This window comes from Lithobates pipiens, unplaced genomic scaffold (assembly GCF_037356315.1).
Source record: "Lithobates pipiens isolate NorthernLeopardFrog02 unplaced genomic scaffold, aLitPip1_a1.2 Scaffold_3, whole genome shotgun sequence".
Lineage (NCBI taxonomy): Eukaryota > Metazoa > Chordata > Amphibia > Anura > Ranidae > Lithobates > Lithobates pipiens.
In genome coordinates, this window is record NW_027507790.1 from 168,170,775 (window position 1) to 168,196,953 (window position 26,179).

The 26,179-nt window shown below is 43.4% G+C and overlaps 1 protein-coding gene across 1 annotated transcript in view; it reads right to left on the reverse strand.

The window, feature by feature from the left end:
- Positions 1 to 26,179, reverse strand: part of MSH3 (mutS homolog 3) — a 290,671-nt gene that overhangs the window by 252,560 nt on the left and 11,932 nt on the right. The window contains exons 4-6 of the mRNA XM_077462464.1: positions 25,341 to 25,544; positions 16,929 to 17,045; positions 10,890 to 11,007 (exon numbers count right to left, since the gene is read on the reverse strand). Coding sequence (XP_077318590.1) covers positions 10,890 to 11,007; positions 16,929 to 17,045; positions 25,341 to 25,544 — 439 coding nt within the window. The remainder of the gene's footprint in view (positions 1 to 10,889; positions 11,008 to 16,928; positions 17,046 to 25,340; positions 25,545 to 26,179) is intronic.

The following is a 26,179-nucleotide window of genomic DNA, read 5'->3' on the forward strand; positions in this document are numbered from 1 at the left end:
GACTTAATTTTTTTTCCCCCAGGCTGGAACTCCACTTTAGAAGAAAACTATTTAATACGCAAATCAAATACAAACATGGCTTTCTACCCTACCAGTTCAAGATTTTGTGTTTTTGTCCAGAATCACAGCATAGTCCAGTCTTGCAGGGGGGGGTATATTATATATATATATATATATATATATATATATATATATATATATATATATATATATATATATATATATATATATATATATATATATATATATATACACACACACATATACATATATATACATATACACATATACACAGTGCCTTGCGAAAGTATTCGGCCCCCTTGAACTTTTCAACCTTTTGCCACATTTCAGGCTTCAAAACATAAAGATATAAAATTTTAATTTTATGTGAAGAATCACCAACAAGTGGGACACAATTGTGAAGTGGAACGAAATCTATTGGATAATTTAAACTTTTTTTAGCAAATAAAAAACTGAAAAGTGGTGCGTGCAAAATTATTTGGCCCCTTTACTTTCAGTGCAGCAAACTCACTCCAGAAGTTCAGCGAGAATCTCTGAATGATCCAATGTTGTCCTAAATGACTGATAGTGATAAATAGAATCCACCTGTGTGTAATCAAGTCTCTGTATAAATGCACCTGCTCTGTGATAGTCTCAGGGTTCTGTTGAAAGCGCAGAGAGCATCATGAAGACCAAGGAACACACCAGGCAGGTCCGTAATACTGTTGTGGAGAAGTTTAAAGCCGGATTTGGATACAAAAAGATTTCCCAAGCTTTAAACATCCCAAGGAGCACTGTGCAAGAGATCATTTTGAAATGGAAGACCACTGCAAATCTACCAAGACCTGGCCGTCCCTCTAAACTTTCAGCTCAGACAAGGAGAAGACTGATCAAAGATGCAGCCAAGAGGCCCATGATCACTCTGGATGAACTGCAGAGAACTACAGCTGAGGTGGGAGAGTCTGTCCATAGGACAACAATCAGTCGTACACTGCACAAATCTGGCCTTTATGGAAGAGTGGCAAGAAGAAAGCCATTTCTCAAAGATATCCATAAAAAGTCTTGTCTAAAGTTTGCTACAAGCCACCTGGGAGACACACCAAACATGTGGAAGAAGGTGCTCTGGTCAGATGAAACCAAAATCGAACTTTTTGCCCACAATGCAAAACGATATGTTTGGCGTAAAAGCAACACAGCTCATCACCCTCAACACACCATCCCCACTGTCAAACATGGTGGTGGCAGCATCATGGTTTGGGCCTGCTTTTCTACAGCAGGGACAGGGAAGATGGTTAAAATTGAGGGGAAGGTGGATGCAGCCAAATACAGGACCATTCTGGATGAAAACCTGTTGGAGTCTGCAAAAGACCTGAAACTGGGACGGAGATTTATCTTCCAACAAGACAATGATCCCAAACATACAGCAATATCTACAAAGGAATGGTTCACAAATAAACGTATCCAGGTGTTAGAATGGCCAAGTCAAAGTCCAGACCTGAATCCAATCGAGAATCTGTGGAAAGAGCTGAAAACTGCTGTTCACAAACGCTCTCCATCCAACCTCACTGAGCTCGAGCTGTTTTGCAAGGAAGAATGGGCAAGAATTTCAGTCTCTCGATGTGCAAAACTGATAGAGACATACCCCAAGCGACTTGCAGCTGTAATCACAGCAAAAGGTGGCTCTACAAAGTATTAACGCAAGGGGGCCGAATAATTTTGCACGCTCCACTTTTCATTTTTTTATTAGTTAAAAAAGTTTCAAAAATCCAATAGATTTCGTTCCACTTCACAATTGTGTCCCACTTGTTGGTGATTCTTCACAAAAAATAAAAATGTTATATCTTTATGTTCGAAGCCTGAAATGTGGCAAAAGGTTGAAAAGTTCAAGGGGGCCGAATACTTTCGCAAGGTACTGTGTGTGTGTGTGTATATATATATATATATATATATATATATATATATATATATATATATATATATATATATATATATATATATATATATATATATATATATATATATATATATATATATGAGGGAGGGTGGAGTGTATTGTTTAAGACAGAGTTGTCTTTTTGCCTGGAACTCCGCTTTAAGTACAGATTCATATATCAGTAAGCTCATTTAAAGAGGGAGTAAACCCAGTTTAAAAAAACACTTACATTCCCGGCATGCCGGAAATGCTAACTTTCACATTGGTTGTGCTCTCAACCAAACTTTCAAACCATCCAGTGGCTGGTTTCATAACTGATCAAATGTGCAGCATTATGGCAGTTGAAGAATCATTAGAGGTCAAGATGGCAGCTTCCTTGACTGAAAACGATAGAGGGGTTTACTTCCACTTTAATATCATACACTGTACACTTTGATTTTCTTATTAAATAATTAGCATTTAGGAGCGTGGCCTGACGAATGGAGAGGTGAGACGTGCTTGCACTCAGCTCCTGGCACCCTCGGCTCCACTGACCTCATAAAGGCCAGTAAACCAGACAAAAACTAACTAACGGGGAAAGACAAGCTCAAGGCACCTAAGGGCAGCGGCGGGCGATTTGGATGATTATTTTGGACGTTTCAGATCCACTTCACAGCGCCGGCCGGAATCCAAGATGGCGCCGGCCCCGCCGTCCCTAGCATGTTCGGAATCAGCTCTGCACACTCAGGTGAGCTCACAAAGCCAATTCTCACTCCGAGGACCCCGATTTCACACCGAGGCTCCCCAAAAGCCGATCTAATGTCTCCCTGGGATCAGGGGAAGACTGGGACATGGAGGCTCAGATTAGATCCCTCCACAGCTACATCAGGTCCCTGCCCGCTAAAGCAGACTTTGAGCACTGTGTACACAGGATTGAGAAAACCTATGTAGCGGCGACACTTTGGACAAGGTATCTGCTATGTACATATTTATTTTTTCCTCAGAACAGTAAAGGGGTTCTGAGGGCTGATTGTGAAGGTTTAACTTTGACATTAGTTTGGCTGGGCTGTGTAATGCCCCGTACACACGAGAGGAATTAAGTCTGACAGACCTCCAAAGGAGTTCCGCCGGAGTTCCGCTGGAGTTCCGACGGAGTTCTGGCGGACTTTTCGACCGAACGGACTTGACCACACACCATCACACCAAACTCCGACGGAGTCGAACGTGATGACGTACGACTGGATTCGACGTAGGAAGTTCATAGACAGTAGCCAATAGCTGCCCTAGCGTCGGTTTTAGTCCGTCGGAGTAGCACACACACGAGCGGATTTTTCAAAGGGGACCGGGTCCGGCGGAGTTCCGTCGGGAAAATTTAAAGCATGCTTCATTTCTAAAGTCCGTCAGACTTTAGCTTCGCTAAAGTCCGTTGCAGCCCACACACGATCGGATAGTCCGCCGGACTCAGTCCGTCGGAGTTTGGATGTCGAAAAGTCCGCTCGTGTGTACGGGGCATTAGAGTTCTGCCTGGTCATGTGTACGGTTGGGTGCACATGACAGGCCCAGAACCAGGCCTGGTTGCACACTTTAGGTATCAGTGTTCCCCGGAACCAATCAGTGGGTGCGTCTGGCCCCGCTGAGGAGTCTGGGGAAGGGTACTTAAGATGTTGAAGTCACGTGTTCAGGGTTCGTTCGTGAGGCCATAGCTGCCTGTTCCTTAGTCTGGACCGGGGTAGGCCCACGAGGGGTCCCGGTCACGGGAGCGTGTGTCGCCCCACAACATGGTTCATTTGACTGACCCCCAATAGACCCGCCTGGTCTGGGGTAAGGATACATCTGTTCCCGGGTCTTGGAACCGGCTGGTCCGAGGCGCAGTAACTGAGGGAGGATTCAAGGCGTCCGGGTGTGCTCTCAACTTGGAGGGACACCGCAGCTCGTGTAAGCAACCAAGGGAGGACTCTTCGGAGGAGGGCCAACAAGCTGGCATCCCAAGAAGTGCCTGGTTGCTGGGTTGTTAAGGACACCAACGAATCCACGTTTTTTCCAGTACTGCCAAGGAGACAGGGAACGTTCCAGGTACTGAGGAAAGGTTCCTGTTCACTTTCTGTTACAAATTTATTCAAGGTCAGAGATTTCACAAGTTCCAGATCAAAGTGCTGACTGCCATAATCTCTGGCTAGAGATTTGTTCAGCTTTGAAGCGCCCAACTGCGAGTGGCTACTCTCTGGGTTGTATTAGAGACTTTCCGATGATTAGCAGTTCAAGGTGCCCTAGTTTCTTCACCCTTGCCCTCTGTTCCCATACGAGACTGTTTGTCGGATGTTATCCCTGCAAATATAAACCTTTCTAAAAGGACATTTATGGTGTCAGCATCCAAAGTTGTTGGGCACTAACCCTAGGAACCCCTAGACGTGCAAGAACAAGCCAAGCGGAGGTAACCGCTAAGCCCAAAAGTCAAGGCCACCCCATCAAGGGTTATGGCCGCTACACTTAAAAGAAAGATTTCTGATCTAAAGAAGGACATGGTGGCATGCTTTGAGGATATAGAGGGCATTGCAGACGACCTGCGTGATTCTGCGCAGACGTATGACAGAATCCTTAATACCCACACGGTTATGTTGCAGCAGCTCTCTTATCAACAGGATGATCTCGAAAATTGCAGTCATCGCAATAACATACGCATACGGGAGATCCCCGAATCAGTTGACCCCAAAAATGGACCTGCGGCTGTGTTAGCCATTTTCCTTCAATGGCTTCAATGCCCTAAAGAGGACCATGAATTGAATTGGACCGAGTGCACCACATCTCAGGCCCTCGCACCCCTGATCCCTCCTTTGTGCGTAATACATTGTGCCGGATCCACTTTTACAAAGTAAAGGAGAAGATCATGAGGGCTGCCAGTACACAGCACACGATCCTTTTTAATGACGCACCTGTTATGCACCTTCCTGATCTCTCCCGCCAAACATTGGCAATGAGGAAAACTTTGAAGCCACTTACGCAACTCCCGCAATCGAAGCAGATTAAGTACCAATGGCGTTTCCCGTTCCACCTTCGAGTACATCACGAAAAAAAACGCCATCTTTCATACGATGGGAGACCTACCCTCTTTCCTCAGCACATTGGAACTTCCTCATGTCGCATTGCCAAATTGGCCATTCTCACCGACCACCCCAGGACTGCCCTTTACCCCACAATGGCAAAAACAGGGCCGCAAAACGTAATTCCAGACCCTGGCAGCAACAGGATCCCAACAATTGAACTGCTTCAGAGGGCTATTTTGCCCTATTTTTCTTTTCTCTCTACCAGGGACACCCCCTGAGCCACGCCTAGACCTGTGAGGGTCTGACTAACTACTGATCACTCCTTTTCTTTTTTTGTATTGTTCTGTTCTCTTTTACAGATGGAGTGTGGCCTCATATTTTCCTATGTTTTACATCCATATGTTCCAGGATTTGATTTTACACACTCGTTTGCTATGGTCTTTTTATTTTGCTCTTATAAAGGTTTGAAGCATGTGATTCTACTCAGTCAGAACTCTCCTCTAAGGTTTAATGTACAACAATAACCCCAAGTTTGATTATCTGTTATCCATTTTGCTGGTTTTACTATATACATCATATATGACCTTTAATGTTAAATCTTATATTGCTGTTTCTTTGTTTTCTAGAAGGTCATGACTAATTCTGTGATCCCCGTGGAGCCGGGGTGCGGCTCTGTTCTGTGGTCCTGCTTCGCACCCCCCCCCTTAAGGTTTTCTACTTTTTTTTACTGTGGAGTACACTGATGTGTACCTCAATGGAAGTTTTTTATATCACTTACTATTGATCTTTTGGAGCCACCTATTGGCCTTTTTTGTTATGGTTCTCTTTTGTTTGTTTTTTTATAATAGACATATATACATATATATATTCATTCTGACATTTGTCCTTTCTCTTTCATTTCTCATCTGCCTTTTTACTTTACCTGCATCCCTCTGTCCTCTCTCCCCTGTCTCCTCTCTTCTTAAATACAGATCAAACCTGTCCCTCTCCTCAAGAGAAGTTGTTTGCTGAACCATTAGCCGTTCATATGCCGTTCCGCACCCTCTTAGATTCCCTATGGCTAACGACGGACCGATGGCACTAGCATCCTTTAACTGTAGGGGTTTTAAGACGCCTGACAAGCGGAGCCAGAAACTAGGGCCGCAACGAACGATTATTTTCATAATCGATTAGTTGGCCGATTATTGTTTCAATTAATCGGTTAATAACCTTAAAATAAAAAAGGTAATTTTGCTGAGATTTGCATTTTTAAATTTTTTTGGCCAATTTGTTTTTGAGCAGATTAAAAACCACAAATTGCCACAAAAACACATTACATGTGTTTCTGCAGCTTCTCCATTGAAGTATATTGAACCAAAAAAAAAAAAAAAAAAATAGCACAGTTTTGCGTTAAAAAAAAAAGTCCTCGTCTTTTCCAAATACGCAGCAGCTGAAAAAATCATGGATGTGAACATGTCCCATAGGAAACCATGTAAATGAGCTGTAGTGAGTTTCTGCAAAAAGCACCAAAAACACAGAGGCGTGACCCAGGCCTGAGATGTTTAGTAACATAATGGGGTTAAAAAAAAAAACGAAAATTAGTACAAAAACAGCAAATAATCACTACTGAAAGGGGTTCATTTTTTACTATGGGACAGTGAATGTAATATTTACAATAGCGATTTCCTTTTTTTGTACTATAAAGGGCCCATTTTAGTTTTTTTTAACCCCATTATGTTAGTGGCAGATTAATAGATTATGAAAATAGTAATCAATTTCATAATCGATTGGTTGACGATTAATCGATTAGTTGTTTCGGCCCTACCAGAAACGTTCACTTTCATAAAATGCGTTCTAAAATTTTGCTTTTGCAAGAAACACACTTTCGCACAGGTGCTATACCATCCCTGAGCAATAGATATTACCCACAATGGTTCCACAGTACTAACCCTCAGGCCAAATCCAAAGGGGTATCTATTGCCTTTCCTAACGCCTTTAACCTGGAGGTACTAGATTCCTTCATCGATGATGTAGGTCGTTACATATTTTTGAAGCTGAAACTAAACAATTTTCGTTCCACAGTGGCTAACATCCATGTTCCTAACGCAGGTCAGGCTCAGTTCCTTTCATCGGTCCTCACCAGACTGTCCTCCTTCGGGGGTCCCTCCATCATCGGTGGAGATCTTAATGTTACATTGTCCCTGTCTGCAGATACATCCTCGGGTAAGTCCTCTGTTCCCTACTCAACACTGACTCGTATAAAATCACTGTTATACTCCTCCCATCTGTTGTACGTCTGGCGGGTCCAGCATCCCACAGAGAGGGACTACAGTTACTATTTTATTGCACACAATTCCTATAGTAGATTGGATCACTTCCTCATTTCACAATCCCTGTTAGACACCCCACTCCAAGCGATCGATCGGTCACATACTCTGGTCTGACCATGTCCCAGTTTACCTGACCTTAGCCCACCCTCCTGCGACTCGCAGGGGAACAAATTGGAGACTCAACGATAATTTACTACGGGATTCTGTATGTGTCGCCAATGTCTCTAAAGCCATTAAAAATGTCATAGTTGATCACTCCTCAGACACAACCTCCCCCCTCAACCAATGAGAAACATTAAAATGCATGACTCTGGGAATTCTCATACAGATTCTCGCCTCAAGAAAATTAGAGCCGACAACATACACAGACTCCTTGCCACGATTGCAGAGCTTGAACCCATTCATAAGAGAGACCTCGACTCTGCTACTTTCGTCCAACTCTCCAATGCCCGTAAAGACCTACTCCAACTTCTAGATTCGCACTCCCTGATTGCTAGATATAAAGCGCATAAACACTATTACTCATTGGCAAACAAATGCAGTAAACACCTGGCGAAGGACTATCCACCCTAGACCGCCTCGTCACTCTATCCCCTTTATTGTCCAACCCAACCAAGACATTTAACACATCCGGTATTTCTGCATCTTCCCAACAGTATTCGCTACTGTATAACCTTCCTTGCGCAGCCCCAGACACTAGCCCTCTGCACCTGGCGATCCCATGCCGGCCTACATCGCAGAGACAGCTCTACCCTCTGTCGATGTGTCAGATGTTCTAGAGCTCGATAAGCCCCTGTCCACTTCTGAATTCCTACAAGCCATAAAAGACCTGGACCTGACGGATATACACCCTGGTTTTACCAAACTTTTGCCCCCCAACTGGCGCCCCTTCTAATGAAAGCTTTTAACTCAATCGATAACTCCAACCTCCCCTCTAAAGGACTCCTATCCGCGAATATTTCTATTATACCTAAACCGGGCAAAGATCCATCCCAATGTAGTAGCTATAGGCCCATCTCATTACTTAACATATTGAAGTCCAACTTCTCATTTCATTGGCAAACAAAAGGGATTTCATATCTCTGAGTCATTATCCCCTCCAAACTGAACAACTTATGCCCCCTAAATTATATCCCTTTACTTTCCTGCATACGGAAAGATTTGGAGGAGTGGGGAGGATCCTCTTTGCCATGGTTCGGGAGGATTAATACCCTAAAAATGGACACCTTGCCCAAACTCTTCTACCTCTTCCAAACGATATTGTTCTTCACCTCCTTACGATCCCTAGCCATTAGATTTATGTGGAATCGGGGGCTCCCAAGAGTTAAATTTAATCGACTCACTCTCCCAAAGATGCAGGATAAAGCTGCCCATATGGCATGTGTCCTGGAGTGGTTCCCTCACCCGTTCCAGAAGGCTCGGTATTAATAGAGCAAGACCTTTCCCCTGTTGATCTCTGGGCCCTTCTCTGGGGCTACAAACATGACTATGCTCACTTACCCTCCTTCTCACCATTGACATTGGCATCCCTTAAACTTTGGTACAATAGGAGCCTTTACACCATTCTTTCCTCTGACCCGGGTCCCTTGAAATCTCTTTTCTGACAATTCCGCGTTTCCACAGGGGGTAGAAGCATCGACCCTGGGGTCCTTCGAACATTCTGAATGGCCTCAAGCTTACTCCTTTGTACAACACTCACAGGGGACTCCGGTTTCTCAGGAGGGACCTTGTGACTGGCTCACTGCCCAACATGTGTCAATGTACACCAAACACTTACACTCCTCCTCCCAAATACACTGCACATATACCGGTTTTGAAGATCTGTGTTCCCTTCAGGAAATGTCCTAGGCACTTTCTTTCATCCCTATTTAGTTTATTACAGGCCTTAACACATGACCAATTGCCACGTTACACGAGGATGTGGTCTGCGGACCTGGGTGAGGACATCTCCGGACCAGAATGGCAAACATCTTTCCACTTTACACATAAATCGACAATCTCTTGTTATTCTCAAGAAAAGAATTATAAGATCTTATCTAGGTGGTACAGAGACCCCATTACCCTGCAAAAAATCTTTCCGTCTTCTCCGGCCACCTGTTGGTGTTGCAATGTCTCTGTCGAGACTTACCTACATGTCTAGTGGGACTGCGAGAGGATCCGCTACAATGCTACCATTTTATTTATAAGAAAAGTACCGACCTCCCCAAAAATTGCCTTCCTTTCTATATTGCCCAGGTCAATCAAATCCCCAAAACTTTGCTTCTTTATGTCTTTGGCAAGGCAACTCATACACGCCTATTGTAAAACTCAGATTACCCCTCCACTGTCACGTTGGGTCTCTACCATGACACTGAGGATGGAGGAGATGCTGGCCCTTGATAATGACACGTTTGTCAAATTTACAACATTATGATCAGTCTGGCTCCGCTTCTCCTCCTCTGACACCTTAATGAATAAGCTGTCGAGCCCATAGGGGCACTCCTAGTGGCCCTCAACCCTCCTCCAACCCTCCCCTACGCTCCTCTCTACCTTATACCCACATGTCCTCTGTTGATTACATCCATTACCTCCCTTTCTCTATCCCCCCCCCCTCCTTGTTTCTTCTTTCTACCTTAGCCTTTTCTTTTACCTAATTCAATCTACAAGTATTACATTATGTTGTGAACCATGAGGACTGTTAATTGGCATCGTTTCGTACGTCAGAAGACTGAATTTCTTTTTGGTTTGTAAACAGGAACCTAACTATGGGCGATAGCCATCGGGCTGACTCCTTGAATATGCAACCTTATAGCAGTCTATTGATTTTGTTCATCTCATGTTGTTCACTGTCTTTTTTCTATGCTAATAAATATTTTCAACACTAAATAATTAGCCTTTAAAAGGGTTTGTTCGCTTTTCTGCACCTTTTCAAAAAGTCCCCCATGATGGATTCCCATCACCCCAGCTCAGCTGCTATTAGAGGGAGAGAGGGTTCATTGAGAGTGCACTGCTTATAATAAAAGGTTGCTGCTAGGGGTTCAATTCTAACATTCGCCCCATCCTGCCATAAGGTTTGTGCGCGTTTAGGACCGTGCAACCGCATGGATGTCATATTTGGAGTAGCAACTGTGTCAGTGCAGCCACAGTGTCCCAATTGACATCACTGCCTGCATAAGGATGTACAGAATACCTGTATGAGTAAACATGGTCCACCACAGGTGTATGTTTTAGTATGCCCCTTGTGACTGAGGCCTTAGTAAGGATGGGGGGGAGGACTCAATAGCCCAGAGCTTTCTGTGGATAGACCATGCAGGACAAAGAGGCATACAATGGGAAAGTTTCAGATTTATAAAATTTGATCTCATCGGATTGAGTAAAAGTATAAGGAATTGTTTGGGAAAAGCTACAGAAAGGTGGAGTAACCATTTAACGTTCTTATACTGAAGTTCAATGTTTTTCCAGTAGGTGTGTAATGTCAAAGTATTTACTCCAAAATATGTCCATTCACCATATAATCACTCAGGAGTAAACATACAATTCTGAAGACATAAAAAGAAAAAAACCTTTCCAAAGGTAGCACTGAAGAAGCTGGTAGAGCCTCTGAAAGTAATAATGTCGAAACGGAAATCACTCTGTATAAAAGGATATCTTCTCCAATGAGTGTTGACTTTGTGTACAGTGCAGAAAGGCGCCTGGTAAACAAAGAATTCTTGTTGTCACCTGCTGCCTTCAGCGCTGCCGTTTCTGTTTGTTTAACGACGCCAACCTGCAAGGGGAACAAAATTGCAACTTCATGAGACTGGAGCACCACATAGTGGAACATTATAGAATTACAGGATGCAGAACACATGGATGAATGGACACATTTGAAATTTCAAATGAAAGTGGTTGTAAATGCAAAATATTTTTTTACCTTAACGCATTCCCTGCATTATAGTAAAACTGCACTTGAAAAGCAGTTTGTCCTCCTCCTCTATTCTCATTGCAAACCTCCCCCCCGGGGAGCACTGACCTAGTTTTGACAGGTACCCAATCCCACTCGGCTCACCTAAGCAAGCTGAGTGCAAGTTTGACACCCCAAAACTCCCTGCCCACAAATTCCAAGGACATGTCATGGTACCATTCAGAGGATGGGTAGCCAGTTATGAGCCAGCAGAAAGTCAAAGGCGGCTTCCCACCATTAGGACTGAAGACCAGAGAAGACCCCGCCTGGCAGAACACAGCACTAGATCCCTGGACAGGCGAGTGTCTTTTTATTAATCATTTTCTTAATGGGCACTTATACACCCTTCCTGCCCAGGCCAATTTTCAGCTTTCAGCGCTGTTGCACTTTGAATGACAGTTGCACGGTCATGCAGCACTGTACCCATATGACATTTTCTTCACACAAATAGAGCTTTCTTTTGGTGGTATTTAATCACCATTGGGTTTTTTATTTTTTGCTAAACAAAAAAAGACCAAAATATTTTGAAAAAAAACACATTTTCAAAGTTTGTTATAACATTTTTCAAACAGGTAATTTTTCACCTTCATTGATGTGCGCTTATGAGGTTGCACTGATGGGCACTACTTAGTACTGATGGACACTGGTAGGTGTATGGCCTACATAGAAGCATTTGCATTCGCACTGCAGGAGGTAAACCACCCCAAATGTCTTGCAGTTCGCAAAATGCCTAGGAGTAAAGTTGACTTTGTTCGGAAGTGTTTTTTCGGGTAACAATATCCATGTATTGACAATAGCCACACCCTCCACATATGAAGGTACCCAACCTCTTACATGGATCCTTTGTACCCCCTTTGCATTCACTGGAGACTAGTTTGTTTTGCAGAGATGTCGCCCTGCGAAAAGTAAATGCTGGACTTTCCGGCAATATTGGTCCAACTATGGGATCCAGTGCTAGAACATACCAGTATTTGTGCACGATATTCTTGAATAATCGTTGAATGAGTTCCATACAGTAATTCTTGCCTAGTTTTTGATGTTGCTTTCCTAAATGCTTTTATAAGGCATTTATGAGAGTATCCACATGCAAGGAGTCTTGACTCAAGTTCATCTACTTCTTTCTTAAAGATAACCTCATCTGAACAGTTGCGTCTGATGCGCAGGTATTGGTCAAATGGTAATCGATTTAACTAAATTGGTTGGATGAAAGCTGGTGGCATGTAGAATGCCATTACCAGCCGTTGGGTTTCTATATAGGCTGCTTGATAATACGCCATTTGTATCTTTGTGTATATAGATATCCAGATATTCAATTATGTTGGTATTAGATGTCATGGGGAAAGTAAGGTTAAATGTATTGATGTTCAATTGTTGCACAAAAGTCTTCAACAACCCATCAGGACTGCTCCAAATTAGTAGTATGTCATCGATTAAACGAAACCACACTACCACGTGGTCCAAAAATGGAATCAAATCATCCAAAGTATTAATCACTCGTTCCCACTCCCCCATGTACAGATTGGCATAGGAAGGGGCACAACAGGTGCCCATAGTTACGCTCTGTACCTGGAGGAAATGGGAACCATTAATGACAAAATAGTTGTGATATAGAATGAATTCCATCAGGCTATGAGAGTGTTATAGCTCTGTTTTTCATTGGCTGTGGTCCCTACACCGCTATTTTAGCGGTAGTTGGGACTATGCCATACCCTACTTTGTTTCTTACAGCCTCTGTAGCCAATTGGTTACTTTTGTTGCCATTTTCAGTCTATATGGGTACCCAAGTCCCATGATAGACACCTGTATAATTGGCCGGTGATTTTGTGGATGCTTGTATACAGACACCATCTATTATGTGAAGCTCCTGTGATTTGAGGAATGGTGACTTTTTGACTAATTTTGGACTGTATTCCTTCATCATTAGAATACATTCCTTCACCAATAATTTAATTTAAGACACTGTACCTGAACTAAATCGGTGGAATAATCTTCATACCCATATAGATATATCAAAATTAGATTTATTGGCCAGTAGCACTCCCTTTGAGTGCTCATTTTGTCGTGAATCATTGACGGTCGGTGATACCCTGGCCTGTTTTTCATGCATGGCTTCGACTGACCACTTTCTCATTTGTTGAGTTATTTTCTGCTGTTCAGGTGGAATACTTACACTTGGGGGTCAGTTTTTTCAGCTATTTATTGGTGATGTCAAAATATGCATGATCTCTATGTATGAAATGTAAGACGATTGTAATATTTAAATCTTTGCACTCTTTACATTTTTCTGATGACATGTATTCTATCATAGACTTAAGGCACAGATGTGTACTGTGTTTTTTCAAACCGCATTGGACACTGTCGGTTTGACCGTTTTGGGTTTCCCCCTCAGCTGTTTTCATATCTGCCACCAACATATTTGTTTTTATTATCTTTGAACTTTTTTTGGTGTTAATAAATTTGTATTTTTTTACGATTACCGTTTGTGTTTGTGGTCAGTTTAAAATCCCAACCCGAGGAACTTGTTTTTTACAGTACGTATTAGGGATGTGGTCCGCAAACAGTACCAGTCAGCTAGCTGTGGCTAACTCCTTTTTTACTATGAAGTTCACATTGACAGTGTGGTCAATTCCTGTACTTATGCAATTAAAAAAGAAATCACACGAAATAAGTGAATTGATATTGGCTGAAAGAGTTTATTGCTTGTTTATGTATAACAATGAACAACCAAAGTTTTTTTTTGTTTTGTGTTTTGTATGTTGGGTCTTCTTTAAACCCAATAAAACATTTTTTTATAAAAGAAAATCGGATCACACCCATGGCACCCAATTCTGCAAATCGCACTGCGTTTTGCAAACTGATTTCAGGGTGTCATTGACTTAACATACAATGCTCAATCTGTTTGTATGAACGGGTTGCGATTTTGATTCGGTGAGGAATCCGCTGTGAATTTGCACCGCATTTAGTGTGAACCGAGGCTGAATGTCATAAGCACCAAGCCTGCAATTAATGCTAAACACACACTTTTTTATTTACATTGTCCATTCTATTCTGTATATGGATGATGGCACTGTAATTTTTTATTAAAATAAAACACATACACATCTACATCTACTTTACCTTTTCCTAATCCTCAGCTGGCACATGACCCATCTCTTTCCCAGCCTGTCTGCAGGAAAACGTAAGCAGGAGGAGCTGCTAGTCCTCTGCTACTGGTAACATGTTCAAAATAAAATAAAACAGCCTTTGGAATACAAACAATATCAATAAACAGTTTTAAATCATCATACAAATGTATATTTGAGATCAAATCTATTATTTTTGGGAAATAACATGGTGTGGCGGATTTCTGCCAGTCACAGGCTGTCTCACGCCTCTTCAGATTGTGTCTTAGAATAAAAGGGAGGTGAAGCCTTTATTAATCTACATGTAATATCCCACCTCCATTGTGTTTAGCTGGTTAGTGAACATAAAGGAAGAGGGAGGGTGTGGGCTGTCATTTACCACAGTGTATACGTCCACATTTGTGGCTCTATAGTCACATGAGCTGCTCAGATATGATAATGCTCATCATAGAAACACACTGAAAGCTGAGCATGTGCAGAGTTGCCACCAGAGCTGCAAAATTCCTAGCTGAATTGGGGAGATGAACTTAAGGGGGAGATAGAGAACAGTAGGATAAATCAGGTTTGTTGCAGAATACAGAAAACAAATCTCATAGTGACCGAGTATAAACAACATGCAAAAGAGAAGCTGCGCTGAGCATGAACATGTAATACCCCATTTGATAGTTTTTTTATGTGGTGGGTTTAGTAGCGTGTCTTTTAAGGCTATATTTCAGGTATGTTTTTTTTTTAAGCATAATCCCTATGATTAAGCCCCAAGCGGTGGAGCGAAATGCGTTGGAAGCATGGCCTGGCTGGAGTCCAGGTTGAGGCTGCCATTCATCTCTCTTCATGCACACGGGTCTGCTTTATGATATCTGCCTTCTTCGGTCTTTTCCATTTTTCTACATAGTTGCATTGTTTCAGCTTTGACCAATATTTATATATAACTGACTGATCTTTTTGAAAGAGGAGAAACACTGTAATAAAAAAAGTCCCAATTACAGCAATCCTCGCTTTCCTCCAGATCCTGTTGTCAGCGACTGCCCTGTTCCATAGCAACCACAGGGGGTTGATTGCTCGGTATGGGCGCCACTGGAAGAACATCTCTTTAAATGAGAAAACTATAAGGCATTTTTTGATTGGACAAGGTGGAGATTGTCTCATCACCAGATGACGGAGAATCATGTCTCCTGGTACTGTTGGACCTCAGTGTAGCGTTTGATACAGTGGACCACAATACTCTACTCATCCTCCTCACAGAAGTAGCAGGAGTCACAGGCTCAGCTCTCCAATGGTTCGCATCCTTCCTAGGAAATCGTTCACAGACAGTGAAACTAGGAGAATTCACCACTGAAACCCGGGCAGTCTCCTGCGGAGTCCTTCAAGGATCGCCCTTGTCGCCATTGCTCTTCAACATATACATCCGCCCACTCCTCAAAATCATAAGATCATCTGACCTCTGCTTCCACTCATACGCTGACGACACGCAACTTTACTTTCGTATCACTAGACAAAAAGACCATCATCAGCAACTAGAAAATTGCCTCACTTTGATAGAAGACTGGATGACCACTAACTCCCTCAAACTCAATGAATCAAAAACAGAGCTTGTTATCCTACACGCAAACCATAATTCCCGAACCAAGATCCCCTGGACACCACCCACCATTTTTGGGCAGACCATCTCCCCAAAGACCAAGGCAAAGAGTCTCGGGGTCACTTTTGACTCGCAAATGTCAATGGATGCTCAAATAGGAGCAGTAGTCATTGGCTCTCACCATCTGCTCCGCCTGCTACGCAGACTAATCCCATTCATCCCAAAGAAGGACCAAGCAGTGGTAGTTGGAACAGTCATTAATTCACGACTTGACTACACAAACTCCCTTTACATAGGATTCCCCTGATATCAACTTGCCCGCTTACAACTTATCCAAAACACAGCGGCAAGACTGATAACAGGAAAAAAAAACCTGGGAATCAATCTCGACATACACTGGCTAACCGTAAAGAATCAGATCACATTCAAGACCCTCTGCCTCACCCACAAATGCATGCATGGAGACGCTCCTCAATACCTACTCGAGAAAATAAAACACTACACTCCCAACCACAGTCTTCGATCATCTAACCAAAACCTCCTCCTCGTTCCCAAATTTAAAAACAAATCAAAGGGGGAACGGAGATTCGGCTTTGGAACGCTTTACCAACCAACATGCGCTTGGAAGAAAACCACCAGGTCTTCAAGAAAAAACTCAAGACCTTCCTTAAGCTGGACAACAAAGCTCTTAACAGCGCCTTGAGGCGATTCAGTTCACATTGTGTGCTATACAAATTATTCATTTATTCAACCTGTCTCTCTTCCTCATCCAATCAGAGAATGCTCTGCATTAAGAAAATGCAAAGCCTTCTTTGAAGGGTGCCCATGGAGCGACCTCCTGTGGATATGATGTAGCAAGGCAGCCACTCAGCACAAGATCCAGAAGACAGCAAGGATAGGATCCAGAAGTAGCAGTGGCTTCTACAATGATTCTCCTCTTCCACAGGTATTGGCCAGGTATGGAACAAAGATAATGGGATACAATAACATACATACAGTGCATGGTACTTATAAAGTATTAAAAAATATATACATATACTTACTTTATATCCTTTTGCAACAAGTCGTCTGACATGGACAAATAATCTGTGAGTGGGAATACTCGCAGTCATAAAATTGTGGTCAAGGTGACAGTATATGTTCAGCTCACGTGCTGCAATCTGTAAAGGGTTAAAATGACAATTAGCAGCTATATTACCTACAGAAGATGAAGATCCGCTTTAAATCTTTCAATTATCATCATTACAGTCTTTAGGAAAATACAAAATATCCAAATCCACCTAGAGTGGAGCCTTTTCTTACCAAGACAAACATCCAAGCCTGGCTAAATTTTACAAAAACACATCTGAAGTCTCCCAAAAGTATGTGGGAAAATGTGTTATGGTCTGATGAAACCAAGGGTGAACTTTTTGGCCATAATTCCAAAAGATATGTTTGGCGCAAAAACAACACTGCACAATCACCAAAAGAACACCATACCCACAGTGAAGCATGGTGGTGGCAGCATCATGCTTTGGGGCCGTTTTTCTTCAGCTGGAACAGGGGCCTTAGTCAAGGTAGAGGAAATTATGAATAGTTCCAAATACCATTCAATATTGGCACAAAACCTTCAGGCTTCTGAACATGAAGAGGAACTTCATCTTTCAGCATAACATTGACCCAAAAGCATACATCCAAAATCAACAAAAGGAATGGTTTCACCAGAAGAAGATTAAAGTTTTGGAATGGCCCAGCCAGATCCCAGACCTGAATCCGATTGAAAATCTGTGTGGTGATCTGAAGAGGGCTGTGCACAGGAGATGCCCTCATAATCTGACAGATTTGGAGTTTTTTTGCAAAGAAGAGTGGACAAATATTGCCAAGTCAAGATGTGCCATGCTGATGATAAGACTCATACCCAAAAAAGGTGCTGTAATAAAATCAAAAGGTGTTTCAACATAGTATTAGTTTAAGGGTGTGCACACTTATGCAAACCATATTATTATATTTTTTTTTATTTTACTTCTCTCCACCTAAAATATTTCAGTTTGTTTTTCAAATGAGTCGCACAATTTATAGGACACATTAAAAAAGGGGGGGAAAGTTCTGAAATTATTTATCTTTGTTTCACTTTTTTACATCACAGAAACCTGACATTTTAACAGGGGTGTGTAGACTTTTTATATCCACTGTATAACTAAAGGCAATTTTTTTTTTAAAGTTTTGGATAGACTGGAGATGAATTAGAACAAGTTTCAGCTTTTATTGCTATCTGTGGCCCGTTAGGAAGATTTATCCTCCATTTGTGCTGTTTACCATCATCATTAAGAAAAGAAAAACGAGAGTTAGACTTACCGGTAACTCTGTTTCTAGGAGTCGTCCAGGACAGCACTAGAGAGATAGGCTCCACCTCCAGAGGCAGGAAACACAAACCAGATCTTTAAAGGGCGGTCTCCGTCCCTTCCCCTTCAGTCTTGTAAACAAGAACTTCCCCGGAAACGGCTTCTGTAACGACAAAAACACTTGTCCAGCATTATAACAGCATATAGGGAGGGAATCCATGCTGTCCTGGACGACTCCTAGAAACAGAGTTACCGGTAAGTCTAACTCTCGTTTTCTCTAGTCGTCTGTCCAGGACAGCACTAGAGAGGATCAACGAGAACTTACCAGATTAGGGGGGGACTACCGCTTGAAGGACCTTTCTCCCAAACGCCTGGTCTTGCGCTGAGATAAGGTCCAATCTGTAATGCTTCATAAACGTCGAGTAGCTTGACCAAGTTGCTGCTCGACAAATTTGTTCTGGTGTTGCTCCAGCTCGCTCTGCCCATGAGGTCGATAACGCCCGTGTGGAGTGAGCCATGGGGGAAAAAGGACATTCCATTTTCATTCCTTTGTAGGCTTCTACAATAGCTTGTTTGATCCACCTTGCAATTGTATTTTTTGAAGCTTGTGACCCCAATTTTTTACCCGCATGTAAAACAAATAATGCATCTGATTTTCTAATGTTTGACATCTCCAGATATTGTAAGACACAGGCTCTCACATCCAGTTGGCTGAACTCTACCTCCTTAGGATTAGCGGGAGACCCACAGAACGAAGGCAAAACCATTTCCTGTGTTCTGTGGAATTTTGTCACTACTTTGGGTAAAAACCCAAGGTCCGTGCGCAACACCAGCCTATCCTCAAAAACTTGTAAAAACGGCTCTTTCACCGAAAGTGCCTGAAGCTCGCTAATGCGTCTGGCTGTGGAAATAGCCACTAGGAACACCGTTTTAAGCGTGATCCATCTCAAGGAAGGTTCTTCTTCCAGAGACTTTTTTACCCATCCCTGTAACACAATTGACAGGTCCCATTTGGGTAAAATTTTGAAAGGAACAGGTTTAATCCTGGTTAACCCCTTAAAAAACCTGCTAACTAGCGGGTCTATCGCCAGAGGTTGATCCAAAAAAACAGACAGGGCCGCAATTTGTACCTTTAAGGTACTAATGGCCAGTCCCTTATCCACACCGTCTTGTAAAAATTCCAAGACTGTCGGGATACTTAGACACCTTTTTAGTGTCCAACCATGAACAAAAAACTTTCCAGTACTTAACATAAATTGCTTGGGTTACCTTCTTCCTACTAGAAAGAAGTGTTTTAATTACCCTATCCGAGAGTCCCTTAGACTTCAAGAGACTCTCTTCAGACGCCAGGCCGATAATTTTAGGGTCTGTAGTTCTGGTAACAGAACTGGACCCTGGGACAACAGATCCTCTCTCTCGGGCAGTATGAGGGGAGGTTCGTCTGTCAGGCCCAGCAGCACCGAGAACCATGGTCTCTTCGGCCAATACGGAACCACTAGAATCAATGTGGTCCATTCCTGCAAAAATTTCCTCAGGACTAGAGGAATTAGCTTGAATGAGGGGAAGGCGTAGCAAATGTGAAATGCCCAGCTTTGTGCCAAAGCGTCTATTCCTTTTGCCCCTGCCTCCCTCTCTAAGGAGAAGTATACTGGGACCTGGGTGTTCGCTTTCCTGGCGAACAAGTCCACTTCCGGAAGACCCCATTTGCGCACTAACATCTGGAAAATCTCCCTGTTTAGTGACCATTATGATTCGTACACCCGGTGTCGACTCAGAAAGTCCGCCAGGTGGTTGTCCACCCCTTTTAGATGGACCGCTGAAACCGATTTTAGGTTTTCTTCTGCCCAATGCATGATCGTACTTGTTAGCTTGATCAAGGACGGGCATCTTGTTCCTCCCTGCTTGTTTAGGTAGGAAACCGCCACTATACTGTCCGAGAGAACCTGTACATGGTGGTCCTTCAGATCCCTGGCGAATACCCTTAAGGCTTCCCAGACTGCCTGCAACTCCCTCCAATTGGCTGACCTCTGGGACTGTGTCTTCCCCCAGCATCCTTGGGCTACCTTCAACCCCAAGTGGGCCCCCCAGCCCCAAGCACTGGCATCTGTGGTGATGCGAACAGACACTGGAGGAGACCACCAAAGACCCCGTACTAGGTTCTCTTCTCTCTTCCACCACCAAAGAGACCTTTTGGTCTTTGAGGATAGATGGATAGTCCCGTCCAGGGACTCTTGTGTCCCGTCCCAGCTGCTCAGAATATTGGCCTGGAGACACCTGAAATGAGCTCTTGCCCAAGGAACTGCAGGGATTGTTGCCACCAATAGGCCCAATCCTGCCATAGCTGACCTGATGGAAATTGTCTGATTGGACTGCAAGAAGGTTACCATCTCTTTCACCTTTATCACTTTTTCCCCTGTGAGGAAGACTTTCTGTGATACTGAATCCACCAGAAAACCTAGATACTGTAAGGCCTGTGTTGGTATCAGGTGTGACTTCTCTTGGTTTATCAACCACCCCAGCCTTTTTAGGCAAGAGATAGCTACCCTCAGATCTCCCTGCAGTTGGAGCTTTGAGGGGGCAAAGAATAAAAGGTCGTCCAAGTACGGTATGACAGCGATCCCTTTCAGTCTTAGGGGAGCCAATGCTTCTGCCAGGACCTTGGTGAAAATCCTGGGAGAAGAAGACAGACCGAATGGCAGAGCCCTGAATTGGAGGTATCGAATCTGACTTCCCCAAAGAATCGCTATCCTCAAATACTTTTGAGAGTCTTCTCGAATCGGGATGTGAAGATACGCGTCCCTTAGATCGAGAGAGGCCATGAAACAATTTGGAGGGAGTACTGATCTCACTGTAAAAATTGTTTCCATCCGGAATTTCTTGTAAGTTACCCACTTGTTCAGTAACTTCAAATTCAAGATCAACCGGAATTTGCCTGACGGTTTCCTTACTACAAACACGTGTGAATAGAAACCGTGATTTATTTCCTGTGGCGGAACTGGCACTAGAACCCTCTGATCTATTAAATCGCCAATTTGCGACAGCAAAGCTGACGCTTTCTGGGGGTCTTTGGGAGGTTTGGTCAGACACATCCTTGCAGGTGGGACGTGTCTGAACTGTATTTTGTAACCCTCCCTGATGATCCTCAGGATAAAAGGATTTGGGGTAGCGTATTCCCACTGTGGGAGGAACTGCCCCAGTCTCCCCCCCACAGGAACCGCGTCACTGGGATTTAGTGTTTTTTTTAGAAGAGGAAAAGAGATTGCTTTTCTGTTTTCCTCCCATCCACTGTTTCTTAGGAGTTGACTCCTTAGAGGTCTGTCCTTGTGACTGTCCCTGCCTTTGAGGACGAAAAAAAGCGTTTACCTGTAGTCTTCTTAGATTTGACAGGAAAAGCCTTCTTCTTGTCCGCAGTACGGTCCAGGACTTTCTCAAGGTCCTGTCCGAACAGAAGGTCTCCCTCAAAGGGGATGCCACATAACCTCACTTTTGAGGCCGAGTCTCCCGACCAAGACTTCAGCCAAAGTGCCCTGCGCGATGAATTTACGAGGGCAGCGGTCCTGGCTGACAATTTAACAGACTCCGCAGAGGCATCTGCTATATAGCCTGCTGCTTTATGTAGCATAGGAAGGGAATCCAGAATTTCTTTTCTGGAGGTCCCCCCTTCCAAGTGGCCTTGTAATTGTTCCAACCAGACCTCCAAGTTGCGAGCCACTATTGTCGTGGCCATTGCAGGTTTTAAGTTATTCATGGTTACTTCCCATGACCTCTTTAACAGTACCTCCATCCTTTTATCCATGGGTTCCTTTAGAACACCCATGTCCTCAAAGGCGAGATCTGTTGACTTTGCACACTGGGAAAAAGCTGCATCTACCTTGGGCACTTTATTCCAAACACAAGAGGGGTCCTCGCTGAAGGGGAATCTCCGCTTCATGCTTTTAGGGAAAAATAACTTTCTCTGGCTCCTCCCACTCTTTTTTGATTGAGTCTATCAGTGTGCTATGAACCGGAAAGACCCTAACTGAATCAGTTTTTAGGGTCTGATACATCCGGTCATGCAAGGACAGGGAGACTGGCTCCTCTCTGATTTCGAGCGTCTCATAAATTACCCCCAGTAAGGCATCAACCTCCTCGAGTGAGAGCCTGTATCTGGAAGAGCTTGACCCTTGAACAGGAACATCTCTGGATGATGCCGCCTCACTTAGGCCATCCAGAGAATCAAGTTCCTCCTCCTCCGATTCGTCACCTTCTACTGGGGTGGAAGCAGAGGGAACTGCGGCTGGTTTGGGGGTTTCAAGGTTCGCTAACATTGCTTTGATGGACTCCATTTCTTTCTGTACTCCAGAAATCAAATCCTTACAAGCTCCCGTAGCTTCCTTATAGACCAATTTGTCTATGCATGGTTTACAAAGGGGCTTGGACCATCCTTCTTTTAATTTACTCATACATGAAGGACATCTCTTCTTCCCCCCTGACCTCTCTGGTTCTTTGGGCAGAGCCTAAGGCAAGAGAAGGAGAGAAGAAGGAAGGGAAAAAACAGACAAGCCAACGTCAGCGAAACCTTTAGCAAAATAGGACGCCTTCACCAAACACCTATGTGCATCCCGCTAACAGGATTCGCAAGACTCTTTAGTCCGGATCCTGTTTGAGAGAGGGAGGGAGGAAAAATACACCTGGACCATTTCAAAATGCCTATGCATTGATTAGTCCATTACTCCCCCCCCCCTCTCTCCCAGCCCTGTAGGTACAAGACACCTCTGTGTTTGCCTACCTGAGCTGGTTCGGCTCCACTGCCACTCTCCACTGCATCCATTTTGATCGGAACACGCCTGGAGGCTTCCCTTCGTAATGGCGATAAAGCGATGCAGCACGAACGCTTGAAGCACACGCCTAACCGCCTGGATCGTAATGGCGATAAAGCGATGCAGCGCGAACGCCTCGTGGCTGCGGCTTTTTAAAAAAGCCGCCAAGGTCCCGAACGTCCACGCTCGCCGCGCGACCCGGAACCGGTAGTGGATTGCCGGAAGTCCTCTATCCTCCTCCTGTGATGCACAGGCCGGAACTCGAAGCCTGTGCCCACCCCCCACCTGACTTCGCGCCCAATTTTGAACCTATTGTCAGGTGGGGAAACGAACACCCTCCCCGGGCTTCAGAAGGAGAACACCGGTTCGAAGCTGCAGTCAACCCGACCGGAGGACTTCAAAACGTCCGTTTACCAACAGGTAATCCGAACTCCTTCCCCGTCTCTTATGGGCTATCCCACCGTCAGGGGAAGGAGAGCTCCTGATCCAGCCTCCTCCTCCGGTGGAGGAAACACAAAAGACTGAAGGGGAAGGGACGGAGACCGCCCTTTAAAGATCTGGTTTGTGTTTCCTGCCTCTGGAGGTGGAGCCTATCTCTCTAGTGCTGTCCTGGACAGACGACTAGAGAAATTCCAAATTTTGGGTTGCCCCCAGAAAAGTAATAGGGGGGAAATCTTCCAATGGGGACACTAGCTCTGGTGATTTGGGGGGGTATTGCCTTTAGGGGTCGACCCATGTTGCTTTTTTAGGGCTTATACCAGTTGCCAATACTCTGTAGATTTAGAAAATCTAGAAAACACACATAATAACAAACATTATAAAGTTCAGGGAGTAAAATAGGCATTTGATCCCCAAGCAAAATATGACTTAGTACTTGGTGAAGAAACCCTTGTTGGCAAGCACAGAGGTAAGAGGTTTCTTGTAGTTTACCAGGTTTGTACACATCTCAGGAGGGATTTTGATCAACTCTTTACAGATCTTCTCCAAATCCTTAAAAGTTACTTGGCTTTCGCTTGGCAATTCGAAGTTTCATCTCCCTCCAGGAAATTTTTTATAGGATTTAGGATTGGAGACCGTCTAGGTCACTCCATGACCCTGATGTGCTTCTTCTTGAGCCACTCCTTTGTTGCCTTGGTGGTATGTTTTGGGTCATTGTGATGCTGGAAGACCCACCCACAACCCATCTTCGGTGTTCTAGCTGAGGGAAAGAGGTTCTCATCCAAGATTTTACAACTTCATGGCCCCATCCATTGGCCCTCAATGTGGCAAAGTCGGCCTGTACCTTTAGCAGAGAAACAGCCCCCCAAAGCACAATGTTTCCACCTCTGTGCTTGACTGTAGGGGTGGTGTTTCCAAGGGTCAGTCAGCATTTTTCTACCTCCAAACACAGCGAGTTGAGTTAATGCCAAAGAGCTCAATTTTAGTCTTATCTGACCACAGCACTTTCTCCCAACCTCTCTCTGAATCATTTGTATGTTCCTTGGTAAACTTCAGATGGGCCTGTACATGTGCCTTTTTGAGGAGGCGGACTTAGTGGGTGCTGCAGGATTTCAATCCATGACGACGTATTGTGTTACCAATGGTTTGTTTGGCGACTGTGGTGCCAACTGCCTTGAGATCATTCACAAGTTTCTCCTGCGTAGTTCTGCATGGATTTCTCACTTTTCTCATGATCATCCTTACCCCATGAGGCAAAATCATGCACAGAACTCCGGACCGAGGACGATTGATTTGTTTTTTGTATTTATTCCAATTGTGAACAATCGCTCAACCAGTTGTCTCCTTCTGAACAACCCATTCCAGCCTTTTGCAGGTATACAATCTTGTCCCTGATGTCCTTGGACAACCCTTTAGTCTTGCCCATGATGGTGAGGTTTGAATGGAAGAAAGATTCTGAAGAAAGGCCTCTTTATACACATAAGGAGTTGTCATTAGGAGGACCTTCTTAAATTGGCAAGACTAATCTGTGTACCACATGAGCACATACTGTAGCCAGTCTTTCTTTGCCAGGATTATTGTTGGTTGGTAGGGGATCAAATACTTATTTTACTCACTGAACTGCAGCTCAATTTATAATATTTTTATTATGTGTTTTTTTCAGGCTTGTTGGTTGATATTCTGTGTCTATAATTTAAAATATACCTATGATAAAAATTATAGACCCTTAATTTTTTTTTGTTAGTGGACAAACTTGCAGGGGATCCAATAATTATGTTCCCCACTGTAGCTATTTCCAGCTGGGTAAATAGAAAAATACAGTCCTATGGCTAAAAATTATCCTTATCATTTGTGAAGTGAGCCCAACGTGTTGGAAAGGTAAAGCTGCCTCACTGACCTCTGCATCCTCTCCGAAAAACCTATGTTTGTATCCACATTCCACACATAGGATTGCGTCTTGGTACTGCTTCTTGATGTCCATGTACTGTTCCTCCAGAGGCGTGTACACGGATTTGGTTCTGCGGTTGGGAGTTTTCATTTCAGAAGAATGCGCTTCATGTGGCTTGAGAGAAGGAAACGTATTTGACTTTTGTGATTCTGTCTGTAAAAAAATAAAAAATAAGCTTTTTGCATTATAAATTCAATATACCACCATTTCTTAGTATTCAGAATTAGGCACACCTTGAATGATATTAATGTGGATTACAAGTACCATTAAAATTATAAATGCCCTAAAAGCTAAACCTCGAAAGGATGATTTATTTTTTTTTTTTTAATCAAAAGGTTTTTATTAAACAATCAATTTACATATACAACAGTCTTAAATGTTTGAAATGCCCTACATCAAGCAAAGGAAAAAATAAGGATGCATCTTTAGATACAGGACATATTCCAGGTTTATACTTATTTCACACAAAAAAAATGTCTAAGAAACAGATGTCAATTCCTATCAATAAATATATGGTTTGAATGAGGTCATTAAGTAACATGACTGAAGGACTAGGATGTTGTTCATGTACAGATTTCTGAATCTTGTAACCATCGGTCCCAAATTTTATTGTGCGTTTGGTTGGGCACCCTCGCCTATTAAAATAATTTTTTTGTAGGGTAGTGTATTGTCTATGTCCACCTTCCATTCAGTGAAACTTGGGGGTAGTGGCCTTGTCTAGCAATAATTTTCCTGGCTGAAATAATCTTTCCTTCCATTGATTTTTACAATGAGCTGCCAAGCTTGGG